The sequence below is a fragment of the Diospyros lotus genome, chromosome 7 (genome assembly GCF_014633365.1).
Source record: "Diospyros lotus cultivar Yz01 chromosome 7, ASM1463336v1, whole genome shotgun sequence".
Lineage (NCBI taxonomy): Eukaryota > Viridiplantae > Streptophyta > Magnoliopsida > Ericales > Ebenaceae > Diospyros > Diospyros lotus.
This window is the reverse complement of record NC_068344.1, coordinates 36,826,535-36,853,674: the sequence shown is the minus strand read 5'-3', so window position 1 is coordinate 36,853,674 and position 27,140 is coordinate 36,826,535. Positions and strand designations below refer to the sequence as shown.

Here is a 27,140-nt window from a genome sequence, read left to right as displayed (position 1 = left end):
CAAAGATTTTAATTAAAAATTTTATTGAGAATCTCAAAAATTGTTATTTATTTAAAATAATTTGAAACTCACTAAATTCTTTTTTTACTGTTTATATTTAATTATTAATTAAGTAGTTTACAATTTTATTATAAATAAATATCATACTAAAATAGTTTTAAATATGTATAATTATTTTATTAATTTTATATTATTTTATTAAAATGAAAATACTATTTTATAAAATAATAAATAAAATAATTATTAATTATCACTCATACCCATAAATAATCTTAAAGTGGGAATGGACAAAAATGTAAAATGGGGGTTCTCGTTACAATGTATATGCAAAAGGAGTAAAGTGTCATACAATGTGAGATGGAGGGGATTAGTGTAATTTCGCGAATATGATAATCTCTTACGGACACTTCGAATTAGGGTTAGGGTTTTTATACTCCACTGCAATCGTCGGCTCCGGCTGTTCTGGTTGCAAACCCTAAACCAAGAGGTTTGTTCTCTCTTTGCCTTACCTGCGATGAAACGAAGCTTGCCTTCGACTTATGTTTGTATATTTGTGTGGATGCGTGTTAGTGCGTATGTAATCTCTGTTAGCTATGCGGTTTTCGCAGAGAATGCGAGACCTTTATTGATAAAACTTGTGTCGAACCGAGTTTTGTAGAATTGGAAATTGATTCTGTAAACAAAGAAGGAATATCTGAATACTGTGTTCGCTTGTCTGGTTGAGTACAGGCGGAGTGCTTTGAAAGAAATCGAAGAGAGGGAAAATGGTGGAGAAGACGAAAGGAAGAAAGGAGGAGGTGGTGTCGAGGGAGTACACCATCAACCTCCACAAGCGCTTGCATGGATGGTACGATTAATTTACCCACCAATCTCTCTCTCTCTCTCTCTCTCTCTAAGCTAGTTTGTTGGTTCTGTATTTAATTCTTTCTGATTAACTAGCCTGTGACTTCTACCATGGCCATTCTCTCGTTCTTCTATAATATTGATAATGTCTTTAGATGCATACATCACGAGAATTATTTGGACTTTTTGATTCTATCAGTAACCGACAATTTTTAATCTAATATGGAGTCTTATAGTTTCTATTTTTATATTCCTCGGCAGATCTCTGGCCGACTTCTAGAGATTCGTGGTCTTTCTTATTCTTTGTAGGATTGCTTCCTTTTGTACAATTTTGTAAAACCACTGCAGTTCAGATCCGTGTTGTTCTAGTGTAATCCTTAATATTCCTAGGTTGTAGAGTGCAATCTTCATGCAATACGTTTGGGTTGGTTGCTTCCCTTTGGTGTTTTATCATGCAGTTAATTGAATGAAGTAATATATCTGAAATTCAAGTATCTCTCAGCTCTCGTATTTTGATCAGGAAAAAAGTCCTTATGTAGCCTGTGAATGATCTGCCCCGGGTCTTTGCATGGAGTTATTACCTGAACCCCCTCAAATTAATTTCAAGTGCCCTAAACTAAAAGGTGCTAGGCCTTGCCCCTTCATCTTATAAAAATATCTATTTACCCTGCTTTCTGCATTTGCTGAAGAAAATGGATGGGTTTTAGTCATGCATGATTGTGAGACCAATGTGTCAAGGTACGGCAATGGGTTTGGCTGTTGGCAGTTGATGTAGAATATTTCATGCCTGTGGTTTGATTGGCAGATTTAGCAGTGCTGGTTTTGGCTTGAATGAAGAATGGGGTAATTATGGTTTGGCTGGTGGATATGGCGGTGATGTATTTGGGCTGAAAATGGAAAATATTGTTGTGTTAATGAGTTTGGCTGAGATGGAGAAAATTGGGCTGTGAATTGGCGATGGGTGGGCAATTGTAATGTTCTCTGGTTTGGAGCTTGTGTGATACTTTGAAGGAGGCCTAGATAATTAATTCAAATGACTATGCATGTATTTGATGATTATGAGTTCAATTAGGTAAATTTGGCAATTCTGATAATGGTATTAATATAGTGATACTCTTATGATGGATGGAGGGGGCAGAATGTTGCGCTTTTTAGTTTTGAATATTTGAGTGATATTGGTTGATAGTTTTGGATGGTCCAACTAATAAACTAATAATTTTGTTATGTGGATCCTACTGTTTCACCTTTTAGCTGTGTTACTGTGTGCATCAAACTGATCTCTTGTTTTAGCACAGATGGCCTCATACCTGTACATGCCTGTACATTAGAAAGTTTTCATCATACTTAAATGCTTAAAATTTAATATTGTCATAGCATGAGATATGATGCAAGCTTCTTTGTTCAAACAGTACATTCAAAAAGAAGGCTCCTAAAGCCATAAAGGAGATCAGGAGATTTGCTCAGAAAGCCATGGGAACCAATGATGTCAGGGTGGATGTGAAGCTTAACAAATACATCTGGAGCAGGGGGATACGTAGTGTTCCAAGGCGGGTCAGAGTTCGCATTGCGCGCAAGAGGAATGATGATGAGGATGCCAAGGAAGAGCTCTACTCTCTTGTCACTGTTGCTGAAATTCCACCAGAAGGGTTGAAGGGCTTGGGTACCAAGGTCATCGAGGAAGATGATTGAATTACCACTGTATTATGTTTTATTTGCAGCCAGCCTGACTGTTACATGGGAGTATCAACTCTTATGTTACTGGTTTTTGGTTTTTGGGAGGTGGTTCATTATTTTTTAGAGCAGACATTGATGATTTTGTTTTGGTTGTAGCAATACAATTTTTATGCCGTGACTTAAAATTTGCTGAAATTTCTTATGTGAGCTTTTTGAGCAGGCTTTCTTCCTGCCCTCATTAAGAGTGTTGATGATTAAAGTTCATATTTTCCCCTTGTTCCATGACCATTCAGGGATGGGTGGTGAGATGAAAAGGCTATGTTCAGCGGTTATGGATAAAATGCACAAGTTGATTGCATGTACTTTTTGATTAGAGGGTAAAATTACCATTTTACCTTGCATCATGGAAACTTGTGGGCTTGTTGGGGAAACATTTGATTGTTTTCTCACGCGGGCTTCTGATTCATTTCTAACATCATGAAGAGTGTGAGCCAAATTCTTAACTATCAACATCACATTCCTTTCATAATTTGTTGGTTGCTTTCCAATTTACTGGCTGAGAGTTTTACCATATTGCAGTTACTTCATGCTTATTGTAATGATAATGTACAGGTGAAGAAGTGTGAGATGCATAAAACTACGTCCCCAAATTCAAGGCTCCCTATTTTCTAGGCTTTAGAGTTGTATTTATGCAGAATTTTTTGATATTACTGTTATTCATGATACATGTATTTTTAGTACTTAATTGGCCAAATACATATTTTTGTTCATATGCTTTCTCATTTTTTGTATGTGGCCACTCAAACTTTTTTATTGTTGGAATTACACCTTTAGATTATACATTTTCGAGTCAATTGCACACCTTAGTTATAGCATGCAACACGTACATCTTGAAATGTCCAAATTATCCCCTCATGTAATTACAACTTTCGCCACGTTTTCTTCTTTATGTGGCCAATGACAAGGTATGTACAAGTTGATGGTTATGACGGAAGGTGCAAGTGCTATCGTTAGTTGGAGAAGGCAGAAGGCAAAGAGGCGAAGGCATTGGCAATAGCAGAAGCCGAAGAAGCAAAAGCGTCGACCACGATAGAAGGCAAAGAGGTGAAGATGTCAACGATGGCAAAAGGTCATTGATGGCCTCTACACCTTTCGCCATTGTTTGACACCTTCGCCTTTTTGTCTTCTGCCTTTCCCAACCGATGACAGCCTCTATATTTTTTGTTTTTACCGTTGGTCTACATCTGCCTTTTCATTGGCTACTAAAGGAAAAAATAGTGGTGGAGATGATGGTTGCATGAGAGATAATTTGAATATTTCAATACACATCATACGCTCTAATTAAAGTGTGCAATTGATTCAAAATATATAATTTTAAAATATAATTAAAATAATAAAAAATTTAAATAATCATGCCAAAAAAAAATTATAAGTATATAGGATAAAATACATATTTGGCCATATTTAATTTCAGCCACACTATAGTCCCACATCAGTGAAGGAAAGATAAGTTGATCAGGGAATGCATTTAAATTAAATACTCCATTTGGGGTAGAAGCAATTTTGGAAAATCAAACAAATGGCCACTGAATAAACACAATAAACCAATAACCAAAGCTATTCCGCGCCCAAGACAGGCCATAAACTGAAGGATATAGCTAAATCTTGGGCCGAATGAAGTCCACAGAACTGTCATTACAAACTATAAAATGGCATACAATGCTTTTCTATATTCAATAGCTTTTGGGACAAAATAGCGTAACGGTTATGCCTTAAATGGCTTTTTCAGAACAAATTAGTTAACTCAGCAATGTGGCATGAAAGAAAAGAAGCTATTGATATTATACTTCTATTATAAATCACAGATCTGCTCTTCCTGGGTATCTAGGGAAGGGAATCACATCTCTGATGTTGTCAATCCCAGTGGCGAAGAGAATCATCCGTTCAAATCCTAAGCCAAACCCACTATGCTTCACAGTGCCATAGCGCCGAAGGTCAAGGTACCACTCATATGGTTCAAGAGGCAGCTCCATCTCCAGTATCCTGCAATATATGAAAAAGTCATTCATCAGCATTCCTTTATCAATCAACCAGTTCGAGTTGTAACTCAAAGGTCGAGTTCAGTCACAATTGCAGACTAAGCACAGGTCGAAAGAAGTGTCAGTATACCAAATGAACCAGCTTAACATGATATTCGTTGCAAGATGCAACGCTTTGTATGATAAAGAAAATAAAAATCCTACCTTTCTTTGATGACATCATAACACTCTTCCCTCTGGCTTCCTCCAATCAGCTCTCCCACCTGAGAAAGGCATACATAACAGACTTTACTAGGCAAACAGAATTGCTAATCATCTTCGAGTTACATCCTTCAAAAGGTTTTCATTGGCTGCCATGAGCTACAAGAATCATTTTACAACTGCTGCATAGCTAAAAACAGGAATCTTGAAAATGCACTATGTTGAATGAATGCATGTTGCAATATGTACATATGCATCTGGGATGCTGAAGAGAGAATAACCACCATACCTTCGGTACAAGCACATCCATTGCAGCTACAGTCTTGTTGTCAGCATTGACCTTCATATAGAATGCTTTAATCCCTTTTGGATAATTATACACAATGACAGGAGATTTGAATTTCACTTCAGTCAAGTACCTGCAAAATGCACAAACCATGAGGAAGGTATATGCATGAGTATCAAAGGAATACATTTAACATGCACAATTCATGTTACCGTTCATGTTCAGATGCCAAATCAATCCCCCACTCCACCTTGTTCTCAAACTGTCTCTCTTTGGATGCTTCCTCAAGAATTGCAACTGCTTCTGTGTAAGAAAGGCGGACAAAGTTGGATGAAGCAACCATGCTTAGACGATCAATGGCACTCTTATCAAAGTTTTTGACCATAAATTCCATATCATCACGGCAATTATCAAGTAACCACTGACATAAGAATTTCACATATGCCTCCGCACAGTTCATGTCATCCTACAAAAATATAAGAACTTAGCATTTTTTCAGAAAGCATGAATACATGATTCATCAAAATCATACAAACTAGAATCATAATAATAATAAAAAAAACAAAAAGCTGAGATTTATTTTAATCATGCCATTTGACTGTTTCCATAGATGTCTATTCAAGCGGTCTATCATACTTCATATTGCAATTCAACGAAGACAATATGGTCTACTTCTTTCAAGCAGATCCCTCCTCCAAACATGGATATAGGTAAACAATCAATGAAATCAAAATAAACTAAAGCTTGTTGGTTGTGATTGATATAATTCAGATATTTGTCTGAAAACATTTGACATTTTAATGGATATACTAGCAGTAATAGATATAAATTCATATTACCTCAAGATCAGCAAATGCTATTTCAGGCTCCACCATCCAGAACTCTGCCAGATGCCTTGAAGTATGCGAGTGTTCAGCTCGAAAAGTTGGACCAAACGTATAGACACTACTAAGGGCACATGCAAAAGTTTCAACTTGAAGCTGTCCAGAAACAGTCAAAAATGCTTGCCGGGCAAAGAAATCTTGGGAGTAATCAATCTTCCCATCCTTTTTAGGTATACCAGGTTTAAGCTTAAATCTCTCTTCCAGTTTTGAGAGATTCTCTTTAGCTTTTGTTAGTTCAACAACAGCAGCACTAATTGCCTCCTTGCTTGATTTGGCTGATTTTAGTTGAGCAACAGCTTCTCCTTTCTCCTTGACAAGTAGTCTGGCAGCTTCCACCTCAGATTCGGAGGGAGGAGGATTCTTAATCAACTCCTTCTCCAACTTTTCTGCATCATTAATTAAGGTTGTAACTTGGAACATTTCACCAGCACCTTCACAGTCACTAGTGGTGATTATTGGAGTGTGGATGTAAAGAAACCCGTGTTTCTGGAAGAATGTATGGGTTGCATAGGCCAGAGCATTACGGATGCGAGCAACTGCAGAAATCTGATTCACAAACAAACAGTAACCTTATTGATAAAAGTCAGAAAAGCCAAACCAAGTAAGCAGCATGCCACTAATGAATTTATTTCAAGGCAACAACTATACAATATTTGGTTCTTCTGTATGCATGGACAATCAACTTGTGAGTGTGCCCAATATCCTTTAGAAGTTGTAGTCTGAGCATCAACCCTTTCTCGACTACACTAGAAAAAGATTTTAATTTAGATGGATGTAGTTCTATTATAGCTTAACACTTCAATTTCAAAGTGATCTAAGCAAAAAGTTACTAAGTTTTTTTTTTTTTTTTTTTTTTGGGGGGGGGGGGGGGGGGGGGGGCTAGTCCATAGGTAACCCAAGTTATAATAAATGATTAGTTAGTGATCCACAACTAATAGTCTGAATTCTTCTTTGAAAACATCATTGAAACAAGAAATTGGGAATAACAGGAAAGCAAACCATTTAATCTGAACACACATCTTGCTATAAAACAACCATTAGGGCAATGCATGACGGTTGTTCTAGTTGGTCATTATGATTATAATCATCAAGAAATACAATTTTTTAACATAATTTATTATTATGTTCTAACTTCTTTGATTTCTTTAACTTCAAATATAAACAAATAAATCTGTAAGTTATTATATTACTTTGTCGGGTTGTCCGTAAATAAGTTAGTTTATTATTCCATATTTATTAACATATTAAAATATTTTTTCATTAAAAAGAGAATACACCTAAATATAAGCCATCAGAGGATGAGGTAGATGTTTCCTGCTACCCAATTGCAAGCAAAGAAAATTGAGATCGCAGCTTGACTTGAAAACCAAGAGCTTGATTGAACCAATTAAAAAAAAAAGAGGTTGTCCTAAGCTAAGAAGCATGACACAAACACGGGGACATGACATTTCTCAAAAAATGGGGCACGACACAGTTGAGATATGTTAATTAAGGAAATAATTTTTTATATTGTCAAGGGCATAATAAAGTATCAAAACTATATTCCAAATTCATAAATATGCATTTAAAATTCACAAGCCAAAATTCCAAATGAATAGCTCTAATCTAATTAGCAATCAACTCACAATTCAGTCAATGTTTAAAGGCTAGAGTATGAAAATTAAAGAGTCATGGAATCATAATGTGGAAAAACAAAAGAATCATGCAATTTCCAAGTCGGAAAACTGAAGAGTCAAACAAAAACCCATTATTTTTTAGTCTTCTGGGACACATGTATTCCATCCCATATCCTTTTTAAAAAAAATTTAAGAAAGTGTCAGACGGACACACCACACAGGCATGTCCAACATGTATTGGAGGCATGTTGGAGCGTCTGAGATGCCGATGACACCGGTATGCAAGCCCCGAAGGAAATATCAATGCTTATAGCTCACCAATTAAAAAAGAGGCCCTGAATGAGATATTGGAGAAAATGTACAGGTGCTCAATATAATTAACCATTCTCCACAACAAACACTTTTTTTCCTTTTTATTCTTCCATGTAATTGTGACAATGCAAATCCTCGTCAAACTGCATATGACGTGATCAGTTGGCCTTTCTCCTACACAGCCGAATCTACCAAATTCAACATAGTGATGGTACTGATCCTCGATGGGTCAAAATTGTTTCTTATACACAATAGGTGTTGGAAAAGACAAATACCGAAGAATTTGTGTATTTTTAAGACTCTACAACACATTTTTTTCGAAGTTATACATGCCTTTCCCAACACCTATGATGTGTAAGTGACAATTTCCCCTATATGAGTATTGCCGCCTTGACATAGTGTCTATAACAATAAATTGCGATTCGACATAACTAATAATTGCATTTCCTCTCTAAAAGTTAATAATTTGCGGAGTCGCCAATCAATTTTACCATTTTCCAGACATAAAAGACAAGACCATAAATATAAGTCAACAAAATCTTCTAAAGAAACATAGATTTTTAGGAGAGTGAGTGTATTGTATCTGTATAATACCGTGTTAGTTCTGGGCCGGAGATGGACAAAGTCTCTCAGAAACTCAAGAGTTAGCCGGGTCTTAGGCAATGGGTATTTGGCCGGATCCACAGACCCAACATCGAGAACTTTCTGAACCCTAAGCTCGATCTTCTGCTTCGTCCCCTCCGGAGGTGCCTTCAGCAGGCCCTCCACGTGGACGCACGTGCCGGTGGGCACGAGCTGGCCGAGCGGCGCCACGGCGGCGTCGACGATGACCTGGAGGTTGGCGGCGCACGACCCGTCGTTAAGCTCCAAAAACGCGAACGAGCCCTTCCCCTGCTCTCGCCCAGTCTTCACCCAGCCGCCAACCCTCACCGTCCGCCCGGCCAGCGCCGCGCCGCCGTCGGGGCGACCAATGATGCTTCGGATCAGGACCCGCTGAGAGAATTGGGCCTCTTCCACGGCGTCGTTTAGGGCCACGGCCAACATCTGATCCACCGGCGGCGCGGAATCGGCTGACATTGTGACAGGATTTTGGTAAACCCTAATGGGGAAAATGGTAGGATTTGGGGGCTAAATAGAATCGGGTGGTGGGTTTGGAATATGGATCTGTGGATTCTCCGAAAAAACAGATTGGAAATGGAAGCTTAGTTTGACCCAAATTTCAATTTCTCCCTTTGACCAGGGTTCAATTGCTCCACTAGTCAACTATGACCCTTCAATTGGTATTTTTTTTTTATAATACTATTCATTTCAATTAGAAATAGAGATTAATCTTTAATTTAGGTGATATTTTTTTATTGGATAATGAAAATGTACAAATGTCAATATTTATTATACATATTTTAATTGTCTAATGAAAAAGTACCATCTAAACTGAATCTTTAATTTAGATGAATAATATTATTATATTTTTTTTACTTAATCATGTCAAATATTACTATTTTTTCTTTTATCGAAGAAAAAGAGATAAATATGATGACTAATATACTAATTTTTTAAATATAATTATAAAGATATTAGGTTATATCTAATTTGAACCATAATTATTATTGAGATAACGAGTTTGTCATTTAAATTCTATCACAATACATAAGTTAAACTATGAATTTATTACTTATTTAGGTGTTACAAGTCTAAATTATATAACAAGTAATATGAGTATAGGTTTAAAACTCTAAATTTATTAGAGATAAATGAACTGTGTAATTGTCGAGTTACAATTAAAGGGATTAACGATTCTTTTTCAAAATCGAGAACTTACCCGTGTTATCTTCGATTTAGGTGATTTGAAATATGTTTACACAAATCAAATCACTAATGTGTAGTTTGATTATCTTCAAAACCATAATCAGATGATTATATGTTTAAAACTATCCAAACTTTAGCTTACCAGTTTGGGCGATTTGGGTTTGGCCCAACAACTAATTAATCTTTGGGCTGGACCAGTATTCCATGGAGCGAAGCCCAATATTAAGGGCCAGGCCCAACCGGTAAACCAGTAGAAACCCCATTCCCGATACGCGGTGTGTATATATACATGAGCCTTTTGACACCCAAACCCTAGAATCTTGAGATCTCAGAGAACAGTGAAGTTGAAGAAGCTGCAGAAGCGTGAGAGTTATCGGAGAACAGAGGATCCGCCATGGGTGAGCTTAAACCTTTATAATCAATCCAGATATCTCAGCCAGAGTGATGGATTAGTATTTATGTATTTATTCGTCTTTGAGTTATGAGAATTGGGGGTTTGAAACGCAGGTAAGGTTCACGGATCGCTGGCTCGTGCGGGGAAGGTGAGAGGACAAACACCAAAGGTTGCAAAGCAGGACAAGAAGAAGAAGCCACGCGGCCGTGCTCACAAGCGTATGCAGTATAATCGCCGTTTCGTCACCGCCGGTAATTTTTGTTTCTTCTTCTTCTTCTTCTTCTTCATGTCTCTCCTTATCTCGTCCATCTTTCCGTAAAACTTGGAAAGGAAAATTAAGGAGATCGACGCAGCTAAGTAATAGTGGAAGTAATTTGCAGTTTGGTATTATTTGAAATGAAGGAGCTTGAAAGAGTATATACGAATCATTTCGTTTAAAAAGTTGAGCACCGAGCTGATGCTGGTACCATTTTTGATCTATAGATGGATGAACTTCTCTGTATACTCTTACCATACAACACATGTATAAAAGGTATCCATAAGGGTATTATAGAATGATGAGATAAGTATTGTCTTCTTAGTTGGTGAATTTGGTAGACAAAATCAATTTATAGCATTGTTTGATGGAGAACTTTGTAACATAAGAAATGTCAAATGCTCAAAATTCAAGACTGGATTTTAGTTTATCATTGGTTCGGTTTTGACATTTTTACTGATGAATTGAACACAATTGGTTACTTGCAGTTATTGGCTTTGGAAAGAAGAGGGGACCAAACTCATCCGAGAAGTAACTCCAGCTGATGGGTAGTTTATAGCATAGATGTTTTTTTTTTTCTTTTTAATGAACTTGTTACGAATATGTGATGCTAATCTTAATTTCTGGAGTTCGATACTGCTTGCTGCATTTGTATTTTGCTCAACTATGTCCAATTCATAATTACTTTGTGAGTCAAAAGTTGAAGTTTTGCTATTAACTTTCGGGTGCATTTATGTTTTTGATGAGCTCTATTCTTGGTTGTGATATGTGATTCAGTTGATAAGTTAGAACATTATAATTTGGGATCTTGGGCCACTTTGATATCGACTATTTAGGATAGTTGCAAATTGTGTATAAACCCAAATTATGTATTTTTTTTCCAATGAAGGGTTGATTTCTCCAGTTGTAATCATACCTGGAAAATCCTCAAATGGAGATGATATTACATTGTGGTTCATATGCAAGGAACATTGTTATTGCAGTATTTGAATGGGTCCCAGGACTTGTGGATTTGTTCTTTGTAGCTGCGCTCATGTTGTACTACCATATTTGTGAAAGGGTGCACTTTTAGAACATAAGTAATATAACACTGCAATTTTTTGTTTTTCTGTTTTTTTTGTTTCTTGTGGTATCTATCCAATTTAGCTGCAAGGGCCTCTGCCATGTATGATCCTAATCTACTTGAGTGGTTGTAAGAATTAGCCAAAGCTTGAGAGGTGAATAGGGTCCCCAAAGAAGAAGAGATGTAAAAAGCAAATCCGAGTCTATTCCTAATCCTAAGTGATCTCTCACACCCGGTAAATCATTAACCCTTCCCCCTCTTACTAAGACTATAGAATGTTCTTGTGAATTATAGCCCCAATACCAGGTATATAAGCAGTATACTTTCATATCAGGTTGTTAGTGGAAACAACCATGGATGGTATGTCAGGCTCCTACTGAAAACAATTGTGAACTTGTCCGATCTTGTGATGAATCTACAGTTGCTTTGTGGTGGGTTTGGAAGGCCAGGGGTGCAACTCTTCTTGACCTTCTGTTGATGAAATAAGATGCAGCTGCAGTCATCATGAGGCCTTAAGTTTGTGGGTTGGTTTAATTTGATTGCTGCTACCGTTTGGTTGGTCCTAATTGTTTTGGGACTACAAATAGGTACCATGGAAATTTGCCTTCTTTCCAAGGTTGTAAAATTTGCTGGCCGCTCCGTTTCCATGGGTGGTTAATTGGATTATTTGCCCCAATAGATATTTTTTACTCCAATGAAAGGATTGAATGAAGCTAGGGCAGGCTCTTACTAGGAAAGCAGAACAATGACTTATGAGGTAATGGAATCGTTCTTTAATGTCACTTTTCAAGATCAATTTTTTTTTTAATTTTAATTGATTCTAAATTCAGTCATTTATTTATATATTTGTATATATAAAAAAGAATACTTATAAAACTTTTTTATTTGTTACTTCGCTATCCATAAGATATTATTCATATTTTGCTCGTACGTATGGCATCATTCATTTATTTGTCACACATACATGGAAAATAATATTATAAATAATTTAAGCTTAAAATATTTACATTGAACATTTATTTTTATAAACAAAATGTTTTGCCCCTAATATAAGATTACATGACATGGAATAAAACCGAAGTCTCCTTGTAATAGGATGCAAAAAATGAACGAAGTCTCCTTATATTAAGTAAAAGTTACATAAGAAGTTTCGTACTAGGTAAGAGTTGTATAATATAACAAAAGATGATGAATAATAGAGAATAGTGATACATGCTTAAAAAAAAGTAATGTACATCTCATATGTAATGTGCAAAACACCCTTTTCGTTATATAAGATACCATGGTATTTCCATCAATGACAGCAAGGGGCACAAAATGCAGTACAGTGGGCAATGCATATATACCAAGTTCTAATGTTCAGAAAGTAAAAACTAAGAGGACTTGCAGCCTGTAGAGACCAGTTAGATTAGAACTTACAGTTTGCAAGGGATTAAAGGCTGAAGCATGTCCAGGGAACAGCTTGCCTGTCCAAATCTCTGCTTTCTAACAACATATACAACTTAATAGCACACATCGAGATTGAGCTTAAACATGGAAGCAAACATGTGCAGGAAGAAGCACTGATAGTGCTTAAACATTACAGTAACTAGGTTTGAATCACCTTACAATTCATCGCGAGAACTGCCCTTTGTGGAAGTAGGCTTAGGTTGATAGTCGATGAGGTACCTCGTAGCCAATGACGCGTGGAGCGCAGCGCCATATGGAAGGACGTCTTCGTTTACTTTGAAGTACGGGGAATGCCCTGGTTCTAGCCGGCCCTGAGTCTCGTTCTGCATCCCCAGATAGAAGAAGCATCCTGGAACCGCCTCTGCAAAGAATGAGAAGTCTTCTGATCCCATTAGTGGTTGCATTTCTATAATGTTGCTTGTGCCCACCATATCTCTAGCAATATTTGTGTAGTAATGGTGCAACTCATTGTTATTTACAGTTACTGGGTATAAAGGGTAATCATCAATTGTAATGGTCACATTGCATCTGTGTACGGCTGCTTGTCGCGTGATGACCTGTGAATCAGAGCATTTGTAGGTTATTCGATGCTATATGGTGAAGAGAAACAAAACAAAACCGAGAGATCAGAACTCAATGGCTGTTGACAACCAAAACATATGCATAAACAGAAAAAGAAATCTAAGAAAAATCATGACAGCAATCCGGATCACTACTCACTGGCATCTAACAACTTACTTCCTCAATCCGTTGTTTGAGTTGCATCAGACCGTCTTTTGAAAATGCCCTGAAGGTTCCACCAATTGTAACCGAATCAGGGATCACATTGAACGCACCACCACCTTGGAATTTTCCCACTGTTACTACCTGTGATATGAGAAAGATTTTAAGAACAAATAAAATGGAAAAGGCCAAGGTGAAAGCTAAAAAGCACGGATACGAACATAAGACATAGACATACCAACACGAGAAGTAAAAGAAGAGATTAAGACACCAACTACAGCAAGAACAAGTCAAATATGTGTATATATATAACTCATACTCACCTTGCATATTAGGAAATAAGGTTGACTAAAAGTCTTAATATGTAGAAGAATAAATTGTTAGGCATGACTTCTTGAGAAGACTTCATCTGGCCAACTAGCACATTTATATGCTACATATATTAGCTTGTGTGTAAATGTCTATAACCAATAAATTATTGAGATTCTCTATATTAGTTACTCTTGTCTAGATGTGACTCCAAACAAGTGTAGGTTGAGTCTTAGAGCTCCTTTTAATTTTACCCAAAAACAGTCTTAAGAAAGATACTTTTAATCCCCTTAATTCTTTAAATTATTCAATGATAGTGCCAAGATGACTACGTAACTCTTGTTTTAGAGCAGTACTTAATGCACAAAAGATGTCCTTATGACTGTTCAATCCTTTTTTTTTTTCCCTTTTCTTTCTCATTATTCCCTTGTGATTATTAGATCCTTTGTGTTTCTTTCATCTTATTCTTTATATTTCTTTTCTCTTCACTTCATCTTGCAAGATGCCAACCTCACCTAGCAGGATTAGGCTCAGTGTGTTTGTTGTTTTCATCTTGCGAGATAGAGGAATTATATCATAATGGTAATGATTCATCAATCTGCTAGCTCTTTTCACGAAGCATGAGTGGGAGAATTTAATTGAAAAACATACATTTATCTCACATGATATGGAAATGCTAAGAAATATATTTTTACGGAAGGGGCTACAATTGGAGATACCATTGTTTCTAGTTCAATTGAATGTTTTTAATCAATTACTCTAGATAACATTGGGAAAGCAAAGATAAAGGCATAATTCTAATCCATAAATCATCATTTGTGACCTCTAGCTATATCCTAATTCTAATCAACAGATTTGGGAGAACCATTTCAATTGAAGCAAGATTAGGATCAAGGATTCTCTTTATGATAAGCAGATCTCGAGTTCACTGTTAAGGGTAGTTCCTATTAGGATAATATACATAATATCTTATATTTAACAACAACATCATAACAAGTCTTTACCTACTATGTGTGGTTGGCTACATGAACTCAAAGCTCACTAATCATTTCTATCTATAGCCAAGCTCACAAAACTCATATTATTTATACCCAAGTGTCTCCACCAAGTTTTTCCTAGCTTTCCTCTCTCTTTTGCTAGAGATTTGAATATGTCGTAGTTACTTATGTGGGTGCGCATTTCTCTAACAATTCCATGATTCCTTTAATCAGAAGACCAAAAAATCATGGAATATTGACCTTTGTTGGGTTTATGTTTCCTAATGAGCCCCAAAGCTGTGACGATTTTTCGGGTGGATTTTATCTTCATAAGTTTCAGCCCGGGATTGAAGAACCCAAGTTCGTCACCACTTTTAGACAGTCCATTTTAGAAGTCAAGCCAAAAGCCCTAATCCCACTTTGGAGGAGAAATGGGCCTCAACCCATTTGCTCAAGTGGGAGAAGCCCACTATTCTAAGCCCTAAAGCCCACATATATAAAGGCCATTGTGTGGCCTCTCTCTTGGTGTTTCCCTCTCGTGGCCGAACCCTAGCTTCTCTCTCGTGTTTCCTTCCTTGGCTGATTGCTCCCTCTCTCCTTTCCATGTTCAACCGATTGTGATTCTTGCCTTCTGTGGGTTGATCCACCCTTCCATTTGTGCGACCGCCTTTCCTTGTGTGCGAAAGGTGATCCTTCGATGCTGATTGCAACCTCTATATATTCAAGACTTAGGTCTCTTTTGCTGGTAAGTTTTCTCTTTTGACTTTGTGCTTTTGACCCTCTGTCTTTGTGACCGATCTACCTTTTGTGGTAACCTGCTTTGTGTGGCTTTGATCGTTTGGGGGGAGAGAGGGCTTTGTTTGTGTTCGGCCGAGAGGTGTTGGGGTTTTCTGGGCTTACAGTTTGGGGGGGCTTCTTTGTGGCTTTGTGGTCCCTATTTGTTGGCGTTACCAAAGTGGTGAACGAATCTTCCAGATCTAAGCCTTGAATGTTTTAATAGGGAGTTTTACATTATGTTCTTGCATTCTTTATTTTCAGTTTATATATGGTTTGATTTTGATTGCACTAACCCTTTTCTGTTTTGTAGTTTTTCCGCAACAACCTTGACCCAGAGAAATCAAGACAAACACAAGAAACTACAAATATTCTTTGATGTCAAGAGAGTAACTGATCACATCAACTACATATAGATATAGGTTTCTATTACCCCCTCCAGTCAGCGAAAAGAAGAAGATAAAGAAATAGATACAGGTGATTCAGAACCTGTAATTTTATGAACTTCAGAAATATAGATCCAATAATATATAAAAGGAGTTGTGATTACTTTTAGTGAGGAAGTTTGTTGGATAGTGGCACTGCCCATATTGATTTTATTACAAGTGCTTCTACACAAAGGCAGACCACCTTGTTTTCTTTTACCTTTTACATTTTACATTCTTTTAGGGGCTGGGGGAGGGTGAGGCTTTTCAGAGAGAGAGAGAGATAGAGAGAGAGAACCTGTGAATCCAAGGGATCAGCTTCCCGTGAAACAAGATGCTGCATGCTAACAACTACACTGGAAGCTGCTAAAATTGGATCAATTGCATGCTGAGGAATGGCAGCATGTCCCCCCTTCCCACTTATTACAGCCTCAAAGAAACCACTCCCAGCCATGAGAGGACCAGACCTGCTGGCCACTGTACCAATAGGAAATCTAGGAGAGACGTGCAATCCGAAGATGGCCTCGACATTCTCCAATATCCCAGCTTCTACCATTTTCTTTGCTCCACCACCACCTTCTTCAGCTGGCTGGAAAACCAGAAGCACTGTTCCCTACCACAGCCAAAGAACAGAAGTTGTAAAGAATAATGTAAGATCTCTTCTATTTTACCACAACTCTGTTAAAATTAGAACTACATACATACAATTGCTACATCCAAATTTTGCTTTCATGTCTACTATTCCATCAGAAACAAATTATAGAAGCAGCCAAACAAATATGCATCACAATGTTTAGGATCCCTTTCACGGTAACATTAAGCCTTCTTAATACAGCATATGAAAAGGGCTATCTTGGCATTCATGGGTAGACAGTAACCGTGACAAACTACAGAAAATTCAAAGTTCACAAGTTAATAGTGTTAACAGTGCTAATGCTGTTAACTGTGACCATTAAGACAATCTTACAACATTAGAATCTAACCACAAAAACTGATGAAATCAATGAACTCATTTTAACTTCAAATGGTATATCTGTGCCCAAGCAATGTGTCACGTTCACATAGTGACACTGCTACTTGAACAAAGTGACATACATAAGCAGGGGATGCAGTGCACAGAGAGGTCCACAGGTTTTACAAAACATTTGAGATGCTTAAGCGGTGGTTTCATTTGCATGTAAGTTGGAACCTTACTAAAAGAAGTCCACAGTTTTTATGAAACATTTGAGATGTTTACATGGTGTTTTCATTTGCAGTTAAAGACAGTCCTTCGAGGGGTTCACTTGCTCGATGTTGTCTATAGCAACAACTGCAGCGCTCATTTTATTTTATTACATCTGTTTCCAGAGAACGAACATAAGTCATAGACGAGCAAGGGGAACAACGATAAAATTCTTGAAAACATGGAGTGCTTGACAAGTATGCTGTAATAGGTAAGAGGGGATATAAATTTTATAATTAACTTACTGAAAAATGCTTAAGAAAAAAAACAAAAATTGCACCTTCAAATCATGACGATGCTCTTGAAGCAATTTTGCTGCGCCAAGAAGCATCGCGACATGGGCATCATGGCCACAACCATGCATCTTTCCTGGGATTTTACTCTTGTGCTCCCACTCTACCTTCTCCTGCAACCATTGATACCCTTTTCATTGTCAACAAACTATTCAAACCAAATTTTCATAATCGTTAGTATCAATTGCTAGGTCCTCATACTGAAGATTTCAATATTTTCAACAATTAATCTGCATGCCTACATCAGCACAAGTGAATTCCCTCCCCATTCACCAGATTAAATTAATAAATTGGTATCAATTGCTAGGTTCTTGATGCCCTCTCTTGACCATGCAGCTTGCCAGCAAGGAAAAGGAGTAAGACACGCCAGCAAGCAAATCTGAGTCAGTGGACAAAGCCTTGTCAGCGAGCCCTCTCCTGCAAGGCACCAATGGCAAGGCTGTCTAGCAAGGAAAATGGCATCAAAATATATCTTACAGATACATGCTTAACCGAAGATTTTTGCCCCAAAAAAAAAAGAAAAAAAAAAAGTAATTGACCCAATCGATCTAGGATCCAGGGCATCCAGAAGAAAGGGATTTTCACCCGAAAATAACAAGTGCCAGGATTGATTGGAGATAGAAAATATCCAATCTAGACAATGATACGAATTAATTATCTCCTCTCTTCCTACCCAATTTTTTCACCACTACTCTTCAATCGATCTTTGGAAGGTTTTTGTGAACAAGTGCTAACTTGAGCATTAGAGAGCCCATCCCGGAGAAGCCCAGGGCAGTTCTTCGGTTGTTTTGTAAGCAAACTTAGTAACCAAGTTCAACAATTAAGAGAACCAAGCCAACCAGTTTGACGATCATCCACTTACAGAGCAGCTTCCATGTCTGTCCCAGTCAGTTCTAGAGTTAATGAAGATTTCAAAGTGTTCAACCATGGTTCTACGTTGATATCAGCACCAAATGAATCTATGAATTCCCTCCCCAGTCTCCCGATTCGCACAATAATTAGTACCAATTTCTAGGTTCTAGGATTCAAGGTATCAAAAGTTTCAACCTTCAATCTATGTGCTAATTAATGTCAGCACTACAGGAATTCTCTCCCCCATTCTCCAAAACATTAACCACAATAGAAACTTAAAGAAATCAATACATAAATACACACACGCATACACAAAGTTGTATGTAGAATAACCTGCATGGCCAGAGCATCCATATCTGCTCTTATGGCGACGAATGGAGGCTCTCCGGTTCCGATAAAGCCGACGACGCCGGTGACGGCAACTGGGTGGCTATAAGGGACGCCCATTTTGTCAAGCTCGGTTCTGATAAGCTTACTGGTCTCAAATTCCTCGAAACCAAGTTCAGGGTTCTCGTGTATTTTCCTTCTAATCGCCGCCATCCAGTCCAGAAGCTCTGGACTTCTAGCCAGATCGAGGAAATTTGCAGGGGTTTCAGAGCTCGACAGAGCGGATTTCGATAAGAAAAGCAAGTGCAGAGTGGAAATCAGAGAGACCCAGTTGAACAAACCCATGATTCTTGGAGAGATGAGATTGGGATTCGGGTTTGAACTTGGGATTCAGTTGGAGGTCGATGCCAAGCGAAGAAATACTAAAATTCTTCAGTGTGGCATCAGATGATGGTGATGTTTTCGGGTTAATGCTACGTACAGGGACGACAGTCTGCGCTGCTATGTTTGATTTTTGGTTTCTTGTTTTGAATTGGCTTCTATTAAGAAATCTTTTATCCAATTCTCTTTAAATCATGAATAGTGATGAAGGGATCTTCAGTTACTGTAAGAACTCAGATTTAGGCTTGATGGGTTGCATCTATTTAAAAACTTAGTTTAAGCCCTGCTCGGAGTAAAAGGAGTCCTTAGCCCACTCCCATAATTGACTTCCTCAATTTATTTATATCTAAAAATATAAAATATAAAAATTATTTTAAATTTTTATTTTTAAAAATATATTTATTAAATTTATTGATGATTTAAAAAAAATCATGTAATTTTTTATTTAACATTTTTTAAATATACTTATTTATTTTCTTTCGAAAAGTATATTTTGAATCTTATAAATAAGAAAAAATAATACATATATCTTTCAGTGCATTTTAAAAAATTTAACAAATAGTTTAATAAAAATATTAGAATGATTCTCACCATTATCTTGACCATTTCACATTTTGGGTTGAAAACTATTATAACTTTATTTTGATACAACCTTATCTTATTCATTTTAATAAACGCTACCTTAAAAAATAAAATTATACCGTTCACATAATATTATTTTGTTCTATACCAACCCTTTAATATGTCTGTATTAAAACGTGGTCTCTTAGAAACGAAATACATCATTTTATTACACATTTATTACATCATTCTTGAATTTGGTGACTAAGTTGAACGTCGAATAATCCATCAAGGGATTAGGCCACTCCCTGTAGATAAAATAGTGGTGGTATAATGATAAATATGTTGCAATAACTCAAAGATTTTAAGACACGAAAACTCACTTTCCTTAAAATTTTGCTTGTCTCAAAACACAACGCACAAAGGATTCAAACAAACCTCCAAGATACAATGGAATTAAGAACAAAGTTTGTTAATGAATGTGCAATTTTTGAAAACAAACCCGAACACACGGAACTAATAACAAACACAAGAAACTTTGTATTCTAATTTTGCAATAAAAGAATACAAATAATAGGTTTTTGTATACACAAATATTATGAAGTTTTATATAAGAATGTAGGAGAAGAATAAAGAGAGAGAAATCATATGAATTCTCAAAATTATTTTATCCAACACACCAATCTATTTATAGATAATGTTACAACCCTTTACCAAAAGTACAACCATTCACGTATATTACAATCATTCACAAAAGAATATATCTAATTCTTATGTGTTACAACCCTTTATCAAATGTGCACCCTTTTGTCAAAGATTATAACCACTTAAATTAAATTCAAAACAAGTGAGGCACAATCATTTACTAAAAGTTATAACCATTCATGTGTGTAAATAGAATTTGAAAGGTTACGACCTCTAGTTTCTTGACTTAGATCTGTTTTCATACAAGTAAAAGATTACAACCATTCTTTTGAAAATCTCTCCACCACTCCCTTCGTTTGCCAAAAAATAAAAAACAATTTAGACAAGCTCTAGAACTGTAAGACTATTTTGAAATTGAGAAAAATTAAAAAATGACACAATTATAACATGGATAATCCTTGGCTTATACCAACCTTTCAACTTGGCTATATTAAGGCATGGTCTCCTATAAGTCAAGTACACCATTTATTACACATTTATTATATCATTATTATGTTATTCTTGAACTTATTGACTAACTTGAATATTAGAAGATCCATGAAGAGATTAGGCCCACCCTTCTTTTATAAAAAAAGAAAAAAATAGTTTAGACAAGCTCAAGCTCCTAAAATGTTAGGACTATTTTGAAACTAAGAAAAAGAAAAAAACACGATTATAATACGGATCAAGTGGTGATTGATTTCAAAACTCTTAGCAAATAGGACAATTAAATCAACTACCAACATAAAATTAGAAAATATACCCATTCATAGCAAATCTCAAACTAAACATGTGAATTATCACTGTACTTAAATGGTTTTAGGTTGGAATAAGACTTGAGTCCAACAACTTAAATTTAATTGAAACGTCTAACAAAATTAGACCTAAAAAGTTAGGTCTATCTAAAATATATTCAACACTAATCCAAAATCATTTAAATAAAGAATACAAAAAGAAGGCCGAGCCCATGCCCATATGGTATAGTTAGCTCACTATCTTCACTTAAGCAATTAAATTCAACTTTTTATGTGGCATAATTCTGACCTTTATCAGTCCTTCAGCAACTTATATAAATACGTGATTGCATTATTATACTAAATGGTTGTTGAAATCAAAAAAATTGAAAAATAATTTTTACTCAACTAACCATTGTGAGTCGATTTTAGTTCAAAAATATTACTCAATTAAAAATATTTATTAATCGAATAAAATTGATATTATTTGATTAAAAAAATTTATTCTTTGAATAAAAATAAGTTTTGTTCAAGTAAAAATAATGTTTATTTGAATAAAAAGAATATTATTCGAGTAAGAATAACTTTTACTTGTTAACTTTTACGAGCAGATTTTAATTCAAAAATATTACTTAATTAAAAAAAATTATTCCTTGAATAAAAATGACATTTCAATTGATTTAATTTTTTTAATAAAAAATTATACTAAATCAAAATAAACAAAAAAACTCAAATTTAAAAATCAAACTAAATGGATTTACAAATGAAATAGAACTAAACCATCAATATCAACGATTTAATTCGATTAATTTAAATCAAAATTTTGTTTAACCTTCATTAAACTTAATCAATAAAAATATTATTATTTCTAACTTTTATTTTAACTAATAAAAGAAGAGGTTAGTTGGGTGGTGGCAGTGGTGCGCGTGGAATCCATTCCACAACGTACAGCAAAGGCAAAGCCAGAGGTTCCGTCTCCTCCTCCATCATCAACACGCCTAAGCAAAGGCTCCGGCTCCCGATGCTTTCTCCCATCTGTTGGATCCGAAACCCTAAATTCGTCTTCTTTCCCTTTCTTTTGATTTCTTTTCTGCTCTATTGTCGATTGATCGCTCACTTTGGGGCCCTAACGCGTCAATTTCACAGGTAAATCTGTAATCAACTCTGTTTGTTGAAGCAACCGATTGTTCCAGTCCAGAACATGTTTACTCGGATTTTCGGCAAACCGAAGCAGGAGACCAATGCTGTCGCCACCTTAGACAAGTTAAATGAGGTACAGTGACATCTTTTGTCGAAGCTTTTGTGACCTAACAGGAGTGAAATTGTTTTAACTGGTTCGGTTTTGTTTTGTTGCATGAGCGTGTGATTGGATTTACTTTGTGTGTGGTCTTTGTATGTGCCCTCTTGGGTCAATTGAGTCTTCTGTTTGATGTTATGCAGACGCTTGAAATGCTTGAGAAAAAGGAGAACGTACTCCAGAAGAAAGCTGCTGCAGAAGTTGAAAAGGCCAAGGAATTCACCAGAGCAAAGAATAAGAAGGGTAAGCTTCCAATTGTGTTCATCTTCTTCTTAAAATGACGATTTTCATAGGTACGTTGTTATATCGATCACGAGAAGTGAGATAGTTGGGTATGAGGTTACATATAATGGCCTTACATAAGATGTGACCACGTACAGAAATAAATCTAGAACTAGAATTCATGTAACCTACTTCATCTAGTGGGATAAAGGCTTGGAATGTTGTTGTTGTTGATAAGGTAGATACTTGAGGAAAATATTGCAATTTGCAACGTACATATGGTATATTGGCTGCCAATATCTCAGTAACTCAGTTCCATCTTTATTGTCAATACTATTATTGTTGCTTGTGTAATTTGGACCTTATAAAAACAACTCAAGTTCGCATGTTGGCTTCATTGCATTATTTTGGCTTCTTATGTAACAAACTGCTACTGGTCTTCTATTGTGGAATGTATTTTTGTGGTAACTGCAGTGTACCATGAGGAGTAAAATGAAGAATGATCAGGTAACCAATGCACTTGGGAGAAAACAATTATTGTACTTTTTGAATAATTATTTCTGCCCTACTGCGTGATGAAAAACACATTTAACATCAACGTACTTGAAGCCCAGTAGATAACCTACTTATACATTAAACTGCAGTGTGAAATTAATAGCCATTACCTGGGATATTTTTTGTGCAAAGTATAGGGGACAAAAGTTAATCTTCTTTCATCTCTCCAAAATTCTGATCCAACATTCTTCCAGCTTTCTGTTTAGTTTTGATGTTTTCATTGTCATCCCCCAAATATTTTTCTGGACAAAGCCTGAAATTTGGAGTCAAACGTGATAGTCTTAACTTTGCACTTCTTTTTATAGCCTTTTGTTCATTCCTTTCTTTTGGCTTAATTATTGATTTGGCAGGGTACTCAACATATGATCACCTCTGTTCTTAATTTGATTGCTTCCTTCTTTGTATTCTTGGTTCTCTTGATACATCTACAAGTCGGATATTTTTAACAATGCACATCTAGTGATATTGGGTTTAAATACAATTTCCTATTGCTATTGTGTAGCGGCTATACAATGTTTGAAGAGGAAGAGACTGTATGAGCAACAAATTGAGCAGCTTGGAAATTTCCAGTTAAGAATCCATGATCAGGTTAGCTTTATATCCCTATATATTCCACTTCCACATGCTGTCCAGGGACTTGATCTGCCAATTCATATATCATGGATGGCATGTTGCAGATGATAATGTTAGAAGGTGCAAAAGCTACAACAGAGACTGTGGACGCATTGAGAACTGGAGCAGCAGCTATGAAAGCCATGCAGAAAGCAACGTGAGTATCTCCTTATAGAAAAGATCTGAACTTCATTTTCTTGTTGGCTGTATTTATGTCTGAAAGATCTGAACTTCACTTTTTGGGTTGAGATGACAATTGGACCTAATTCTTGGGTGCCCACTGCTCCCTCTCTGAACGGGTTTTGTTCATGAAGTTGCCAATGTGGTCAGGGTGGGTTTTAGACGACCACATTACCCCACCACCTAGGCTTGGGCAAACCCTGCCCAAGCCACCTTGAATTCATATGAAAATTAAGCATCATATATTGGACTGGTGTTGAATATTTGGAAAGGATTAGGAGGTTTTCATTTGGTTGTTACAGGACTCTTCGCATGCACAGTCAAGAATGCAACATTTCGTTCTTCAATAATGAAATAATCAGACCTGATTCCACATGGCATAAAATAAACTTGTCGGGTTAGCTTACATGAGATTACTTATTAGACTGCTGAAGAAGTTTGAATTAGTGAGGGACAACTTGAATGTTAACACTTAGATGGAACCTTGGCCTACATTTCCTTTGCACACAATTCATGACTCTCGTTCCATTTCAGGTTATACTTAACGAAAAATTTTAAGAAACCATCCCTGGCATATACTAAAAAAAGAAAAACCATTGCCATCCTATTTTGATTTTGCTAGTATTTCATCTGTTTACCAATGAGGCAACAGAGTCCTGAACGAAATAATAAATGTGTTTTTTTGGTAAAAGGCTAGCAAATTAGCAATATTCAGGTCGCCCGCTCTTGTACTCTACTGTATTCTGCCCGACTATTTTACTGCCTGTAGCATATCATTTATAGCAATTGAAAATAATACAACTAATTCTAGGAGACGAAACATTTGAACCGACATTTTATCACACAGGAACATTGATGATGTGGACAAGACGATGGATGAAATAAACGAGCAGACGGAGAACATGAAACTGATACAGGAAGCCTTGGCTACCCCAATTGGTGCAGCAGCCGATTTCGATGAGGTTTTCCTTCCACCCCCCCCACCCAGCAATCTCTTTAATCCTTCTGAAGCTATGTTGAGATGCATCGACAATAACCAATATTCTGGTTCTGGGTCGATGACCAAAATTAGTTACTACAATCAATTAAATAAATTACATTTCTCATTGTAGGATGAGTTGGAAGCAGAGCTTGAAGAATTGGAAGGTGCTGAATTGGAGGAACAGCTTCTCCAGCCTGCAACAACAGCACCAGTTCAAGTACCCGCCGGCAGGCAACCTGCTCGGCCGGTGCCCCAAAAGCGGACCGCCGAGGAAGATGAACTCGCGGCATTGCAGGCAGAAATGGCACTTTGAGCACATTCTTTCCTACTCTTTCCCCCTATAATCTGATCAAACATGGTGCCAGTGCGGCATCTGGTGTTGATAACTTGATGTAGCAATGCAGTCAGTTGATTGATCAAGTAGCCGTAACAACAGTGTTTGGAAATTGGGAATCTCTCCACCTTGAGAGTTGACTGTAAACTCGGATTATATCGTGTATAATATGAGGCCATTTCCATGAAATTTGCTTCGGTCGGGACAACTTTTTGGGTGGAATTGGAGTAGGCATTGTATGAATATCACACGCCCCAAATAGGCACACACAAATTCATGTACGGATTTGTAGCTGGGTAGGTTTCAACTCTACTAGTGAGGTTCTATAGCAACTAGTCCTCTAAATTTTAGGTAGGAATGCTTAATTGGTCCAGGCCGAATCGAAATTGAAATTGGTAAAATTTTTGAATCGAAGGCCAAACTGTATCAGGGCGGACTGAACGAATTTAGTCTGATCTGTATATACATACAATAATATAATAATATACAACAACAACAACAACAACATATTCAGCCTTTATCCCACTATGTGGGGTCGGCTACATGAATTCTAGACTTCCATGTATTTCTGTCTTTTGTCATATCCTCATTTAGATCCATATATTTCATATCAAATTTTAATGTCTCTCCCAAAGTCTTTTTGGGTCTATCTCTACCTCTTTTTGTGACTAATTGTTCCATTTCATCAACTCTTCTCACAGGAGCGTCTCTTAGTCTCCTTCTCACATGACCAAACCATCTTAGTCTAGTCTCTCTCATCTTCTCCTCGATTGGCACTACTCCTACCTTATTACAAATAACTTCATTTCTAATTTTATCCTTTCTTGTATGTCCGCACATTCATCTTAACATCCTCATCTCCGCTACACTCGTCTTTTGCTTATGCTGATATTTGACTGCCTAACATTCTGAGCCATACAGCAAGACTGGTCTTATAGCTGTCTTATAAAATTTTCTTTTTAATTTTAATGGGATTTTACCATCACATAACACCCCGATACATTTCTCCATTTTAGCCAACCTGCCTTAATTCTATGTGCGACATCTCGTGGATTTCTCCATCGTTTTGAATCACTGATCTCAAATATCGAAAATGGTCTTTTCTTTGTAAGATTTGGTTTTCTAATTTTATTATAACATCATCCACTTTTACATTTTTACTAAATTTGCATTCCATATATTCTGTTTTCTTTCTACTTAATTTAAATCCCTTAGATTCTAAATTGTTTCTCAACAACTCAAGCTTAGTGTTCACTCCTTCTTTTGTTTCATCCACCAACACTATGTCGTCTGCAAATAACATACACCATGGCACATATGTCTGAATATCTTTAGTGAGTTCATCCATTACTAGGGCAAATAAGTATGGGCTTAGTGCAGAACCTTGATGCAGTCCTATTGTAGTTGTAAATGGTTCAGTATCCCCTTCGCATGTTCTGACCCTTGTCTCTACACCATGATACATGTCCTTAAAGGCTTGTATATAGGCTATTTTGACTAATTTATTCTCTAAAACCCTCCATAATACTTCTCTAGGGACCCTATCATAGGCCTTTTCTAGATCTATAAACACCATATGTAAGTCTTTTTGATGATCTCGATACATTTCCATTAGACGCCTCAGTAAATATATAGCTTCCATTGTTGATCTATCAGGCATGAAACCAAACTGATTTTCTGACACCTTTGTTTCCTTTCTGAGCCTCTGTTCTATTATTCTCTCCCAGAGTTTCATGGTATGACTCATTAACTTAATTCCTCTATAATTTTCACAGTTTTGAACATCTCATTTGTTCTTGTATATAGGAACCAAAGTACTCTTCCTCCACTCATCTAGCATCTTTTTTGATTTAAGGATGACGTTAAATAGTTG

General features: G+C 36.6%; 5 protein-coding genes across 5 annotated transcripts; 3 read left to right on the top strand and 2 right to left on the bottom strand.

Annotated features, from left to right (window-relative positions):
- Positions 1-351: 351 nt before the first annotated feature.
- LOC127805811 (60S ribosomal protein L31-like) lies at positions 352-2,759 on the top strand. Its single transcript, XM_052342596.1, has 3 exons — positions 352-487; positions 730-847; positions 2,253-2,759. Exons 2-3 carry the CDS (start codon positions 765-767, stop codon positions 2,530-2,532), a joined length of 363 nt encoding a protein of 120 aa, XP_052198556.1. The 5' UTR covers positions 352-487; positions 730-764; the 3' UTR covers positions 2,533-2,759.
- Positions 2,760-4,108: 1,349 nt separating this feature from the next.
- LOC127806813 (asparagine--tRNA ligase, cytoplasmic 1-like) lies at positions 4,109-9,047 on the bottom strand. The gene is made up of 6 exons (XM_052344340.1): positions 8,450-9,047; positions 5,883-6,473; positions 5,256-5,509; positions 5,047-5,176; positions 4,761-4,819; positions 4,109-4,560 (listed from the first exon to the last, which is right to left on the bottom strand). The coding sequence occupies exons 1-6, from the start codon at positions 8,930-8,932 to the stop codon at positions 4,377-4,379; spliced, it is 1,701 nt and encodes a 566-aa protein (XP_052200300.1). The 5' UTR covers positions 8,933-9,047; the 3' UTR covers positions 4,109-4,376.
- Positions 9,048-9,927: 880 nt separating this feature from the next.
- On the top strand, positions 9,928-11,029 carry LOC127806274 (40S ribosomal protein S30-like). Its single transcript, XM_052343464.1, has 3 exons — positions 9,928-10,059; positions 10,169-10,306; positions 10,800-11,029. Exons 1-3 carry the CDS (start codon positions 10,056-10,058, stop codon positions 10,844-10,846), a joined length of 189 nt encoding a protein of 62 aa, XP_052199424.1. The 5' UTR covers positions 9,928-10,055; the 3' UTR covers positions 10,847-11,029.
- Positions 11,030-12,571: 1,542 nt separating this feature from the next.
- On the bottom strand, positions 12,572-19,274 carry LOC127806271 (IAA-amino acid hydrolase ILR1-like 4). The gene is made up of 5 exons (XM_052343462.1): positions 18,732-19,274; positions 17,534-17,659; positions 16,330-16,644; positions 13,562-13,690; positions 12,572-13,380 (listed from the first exon to the last, which is right to left on the bottom strand). The coding sequence occupies exons 1-5, from the start codon at positions 19,068-19,070 to the stop codon at positions 12,979-12,981; spliced, it is 1,311 nt and encodes a 436-aa protein (XP_052199422.1). The 5' UTR covers positions 19,071-19,274; the 3' UTR covers positions 12,572-12,978.
- Positions 19,275-21,983: 2,709 nt separating this feature from the next.
- Positions 21,984-25,475, top strand: LOC127806272 (vacuolar protein sorting-associated protein 32 homolog 2). Its single transcript, XM_052343463.1, has 7 exons — positions 21,984-22,122; positions 22,232-22,358; positions 22,526-22,625; positions 23,662-23,747; positions 23,837-23,928; positions 24,799-24,913; positions 25,064-25,475. The coding sequence occupies exons 2-7, from the start codon at positions 22,287-22,289 to the stop codon at positions 25,244-25,246; spliced, it is 648 nt and encodes a 215-aa protein (XP_052199423.1). The 5' UTR covers positions 21,984-22,122; positions 22,232-22,286; the 3' UTR covers positions 25,247-25,475.
- Positions 25,476-27,140: the final 1,665 nt, after the last annotated feature.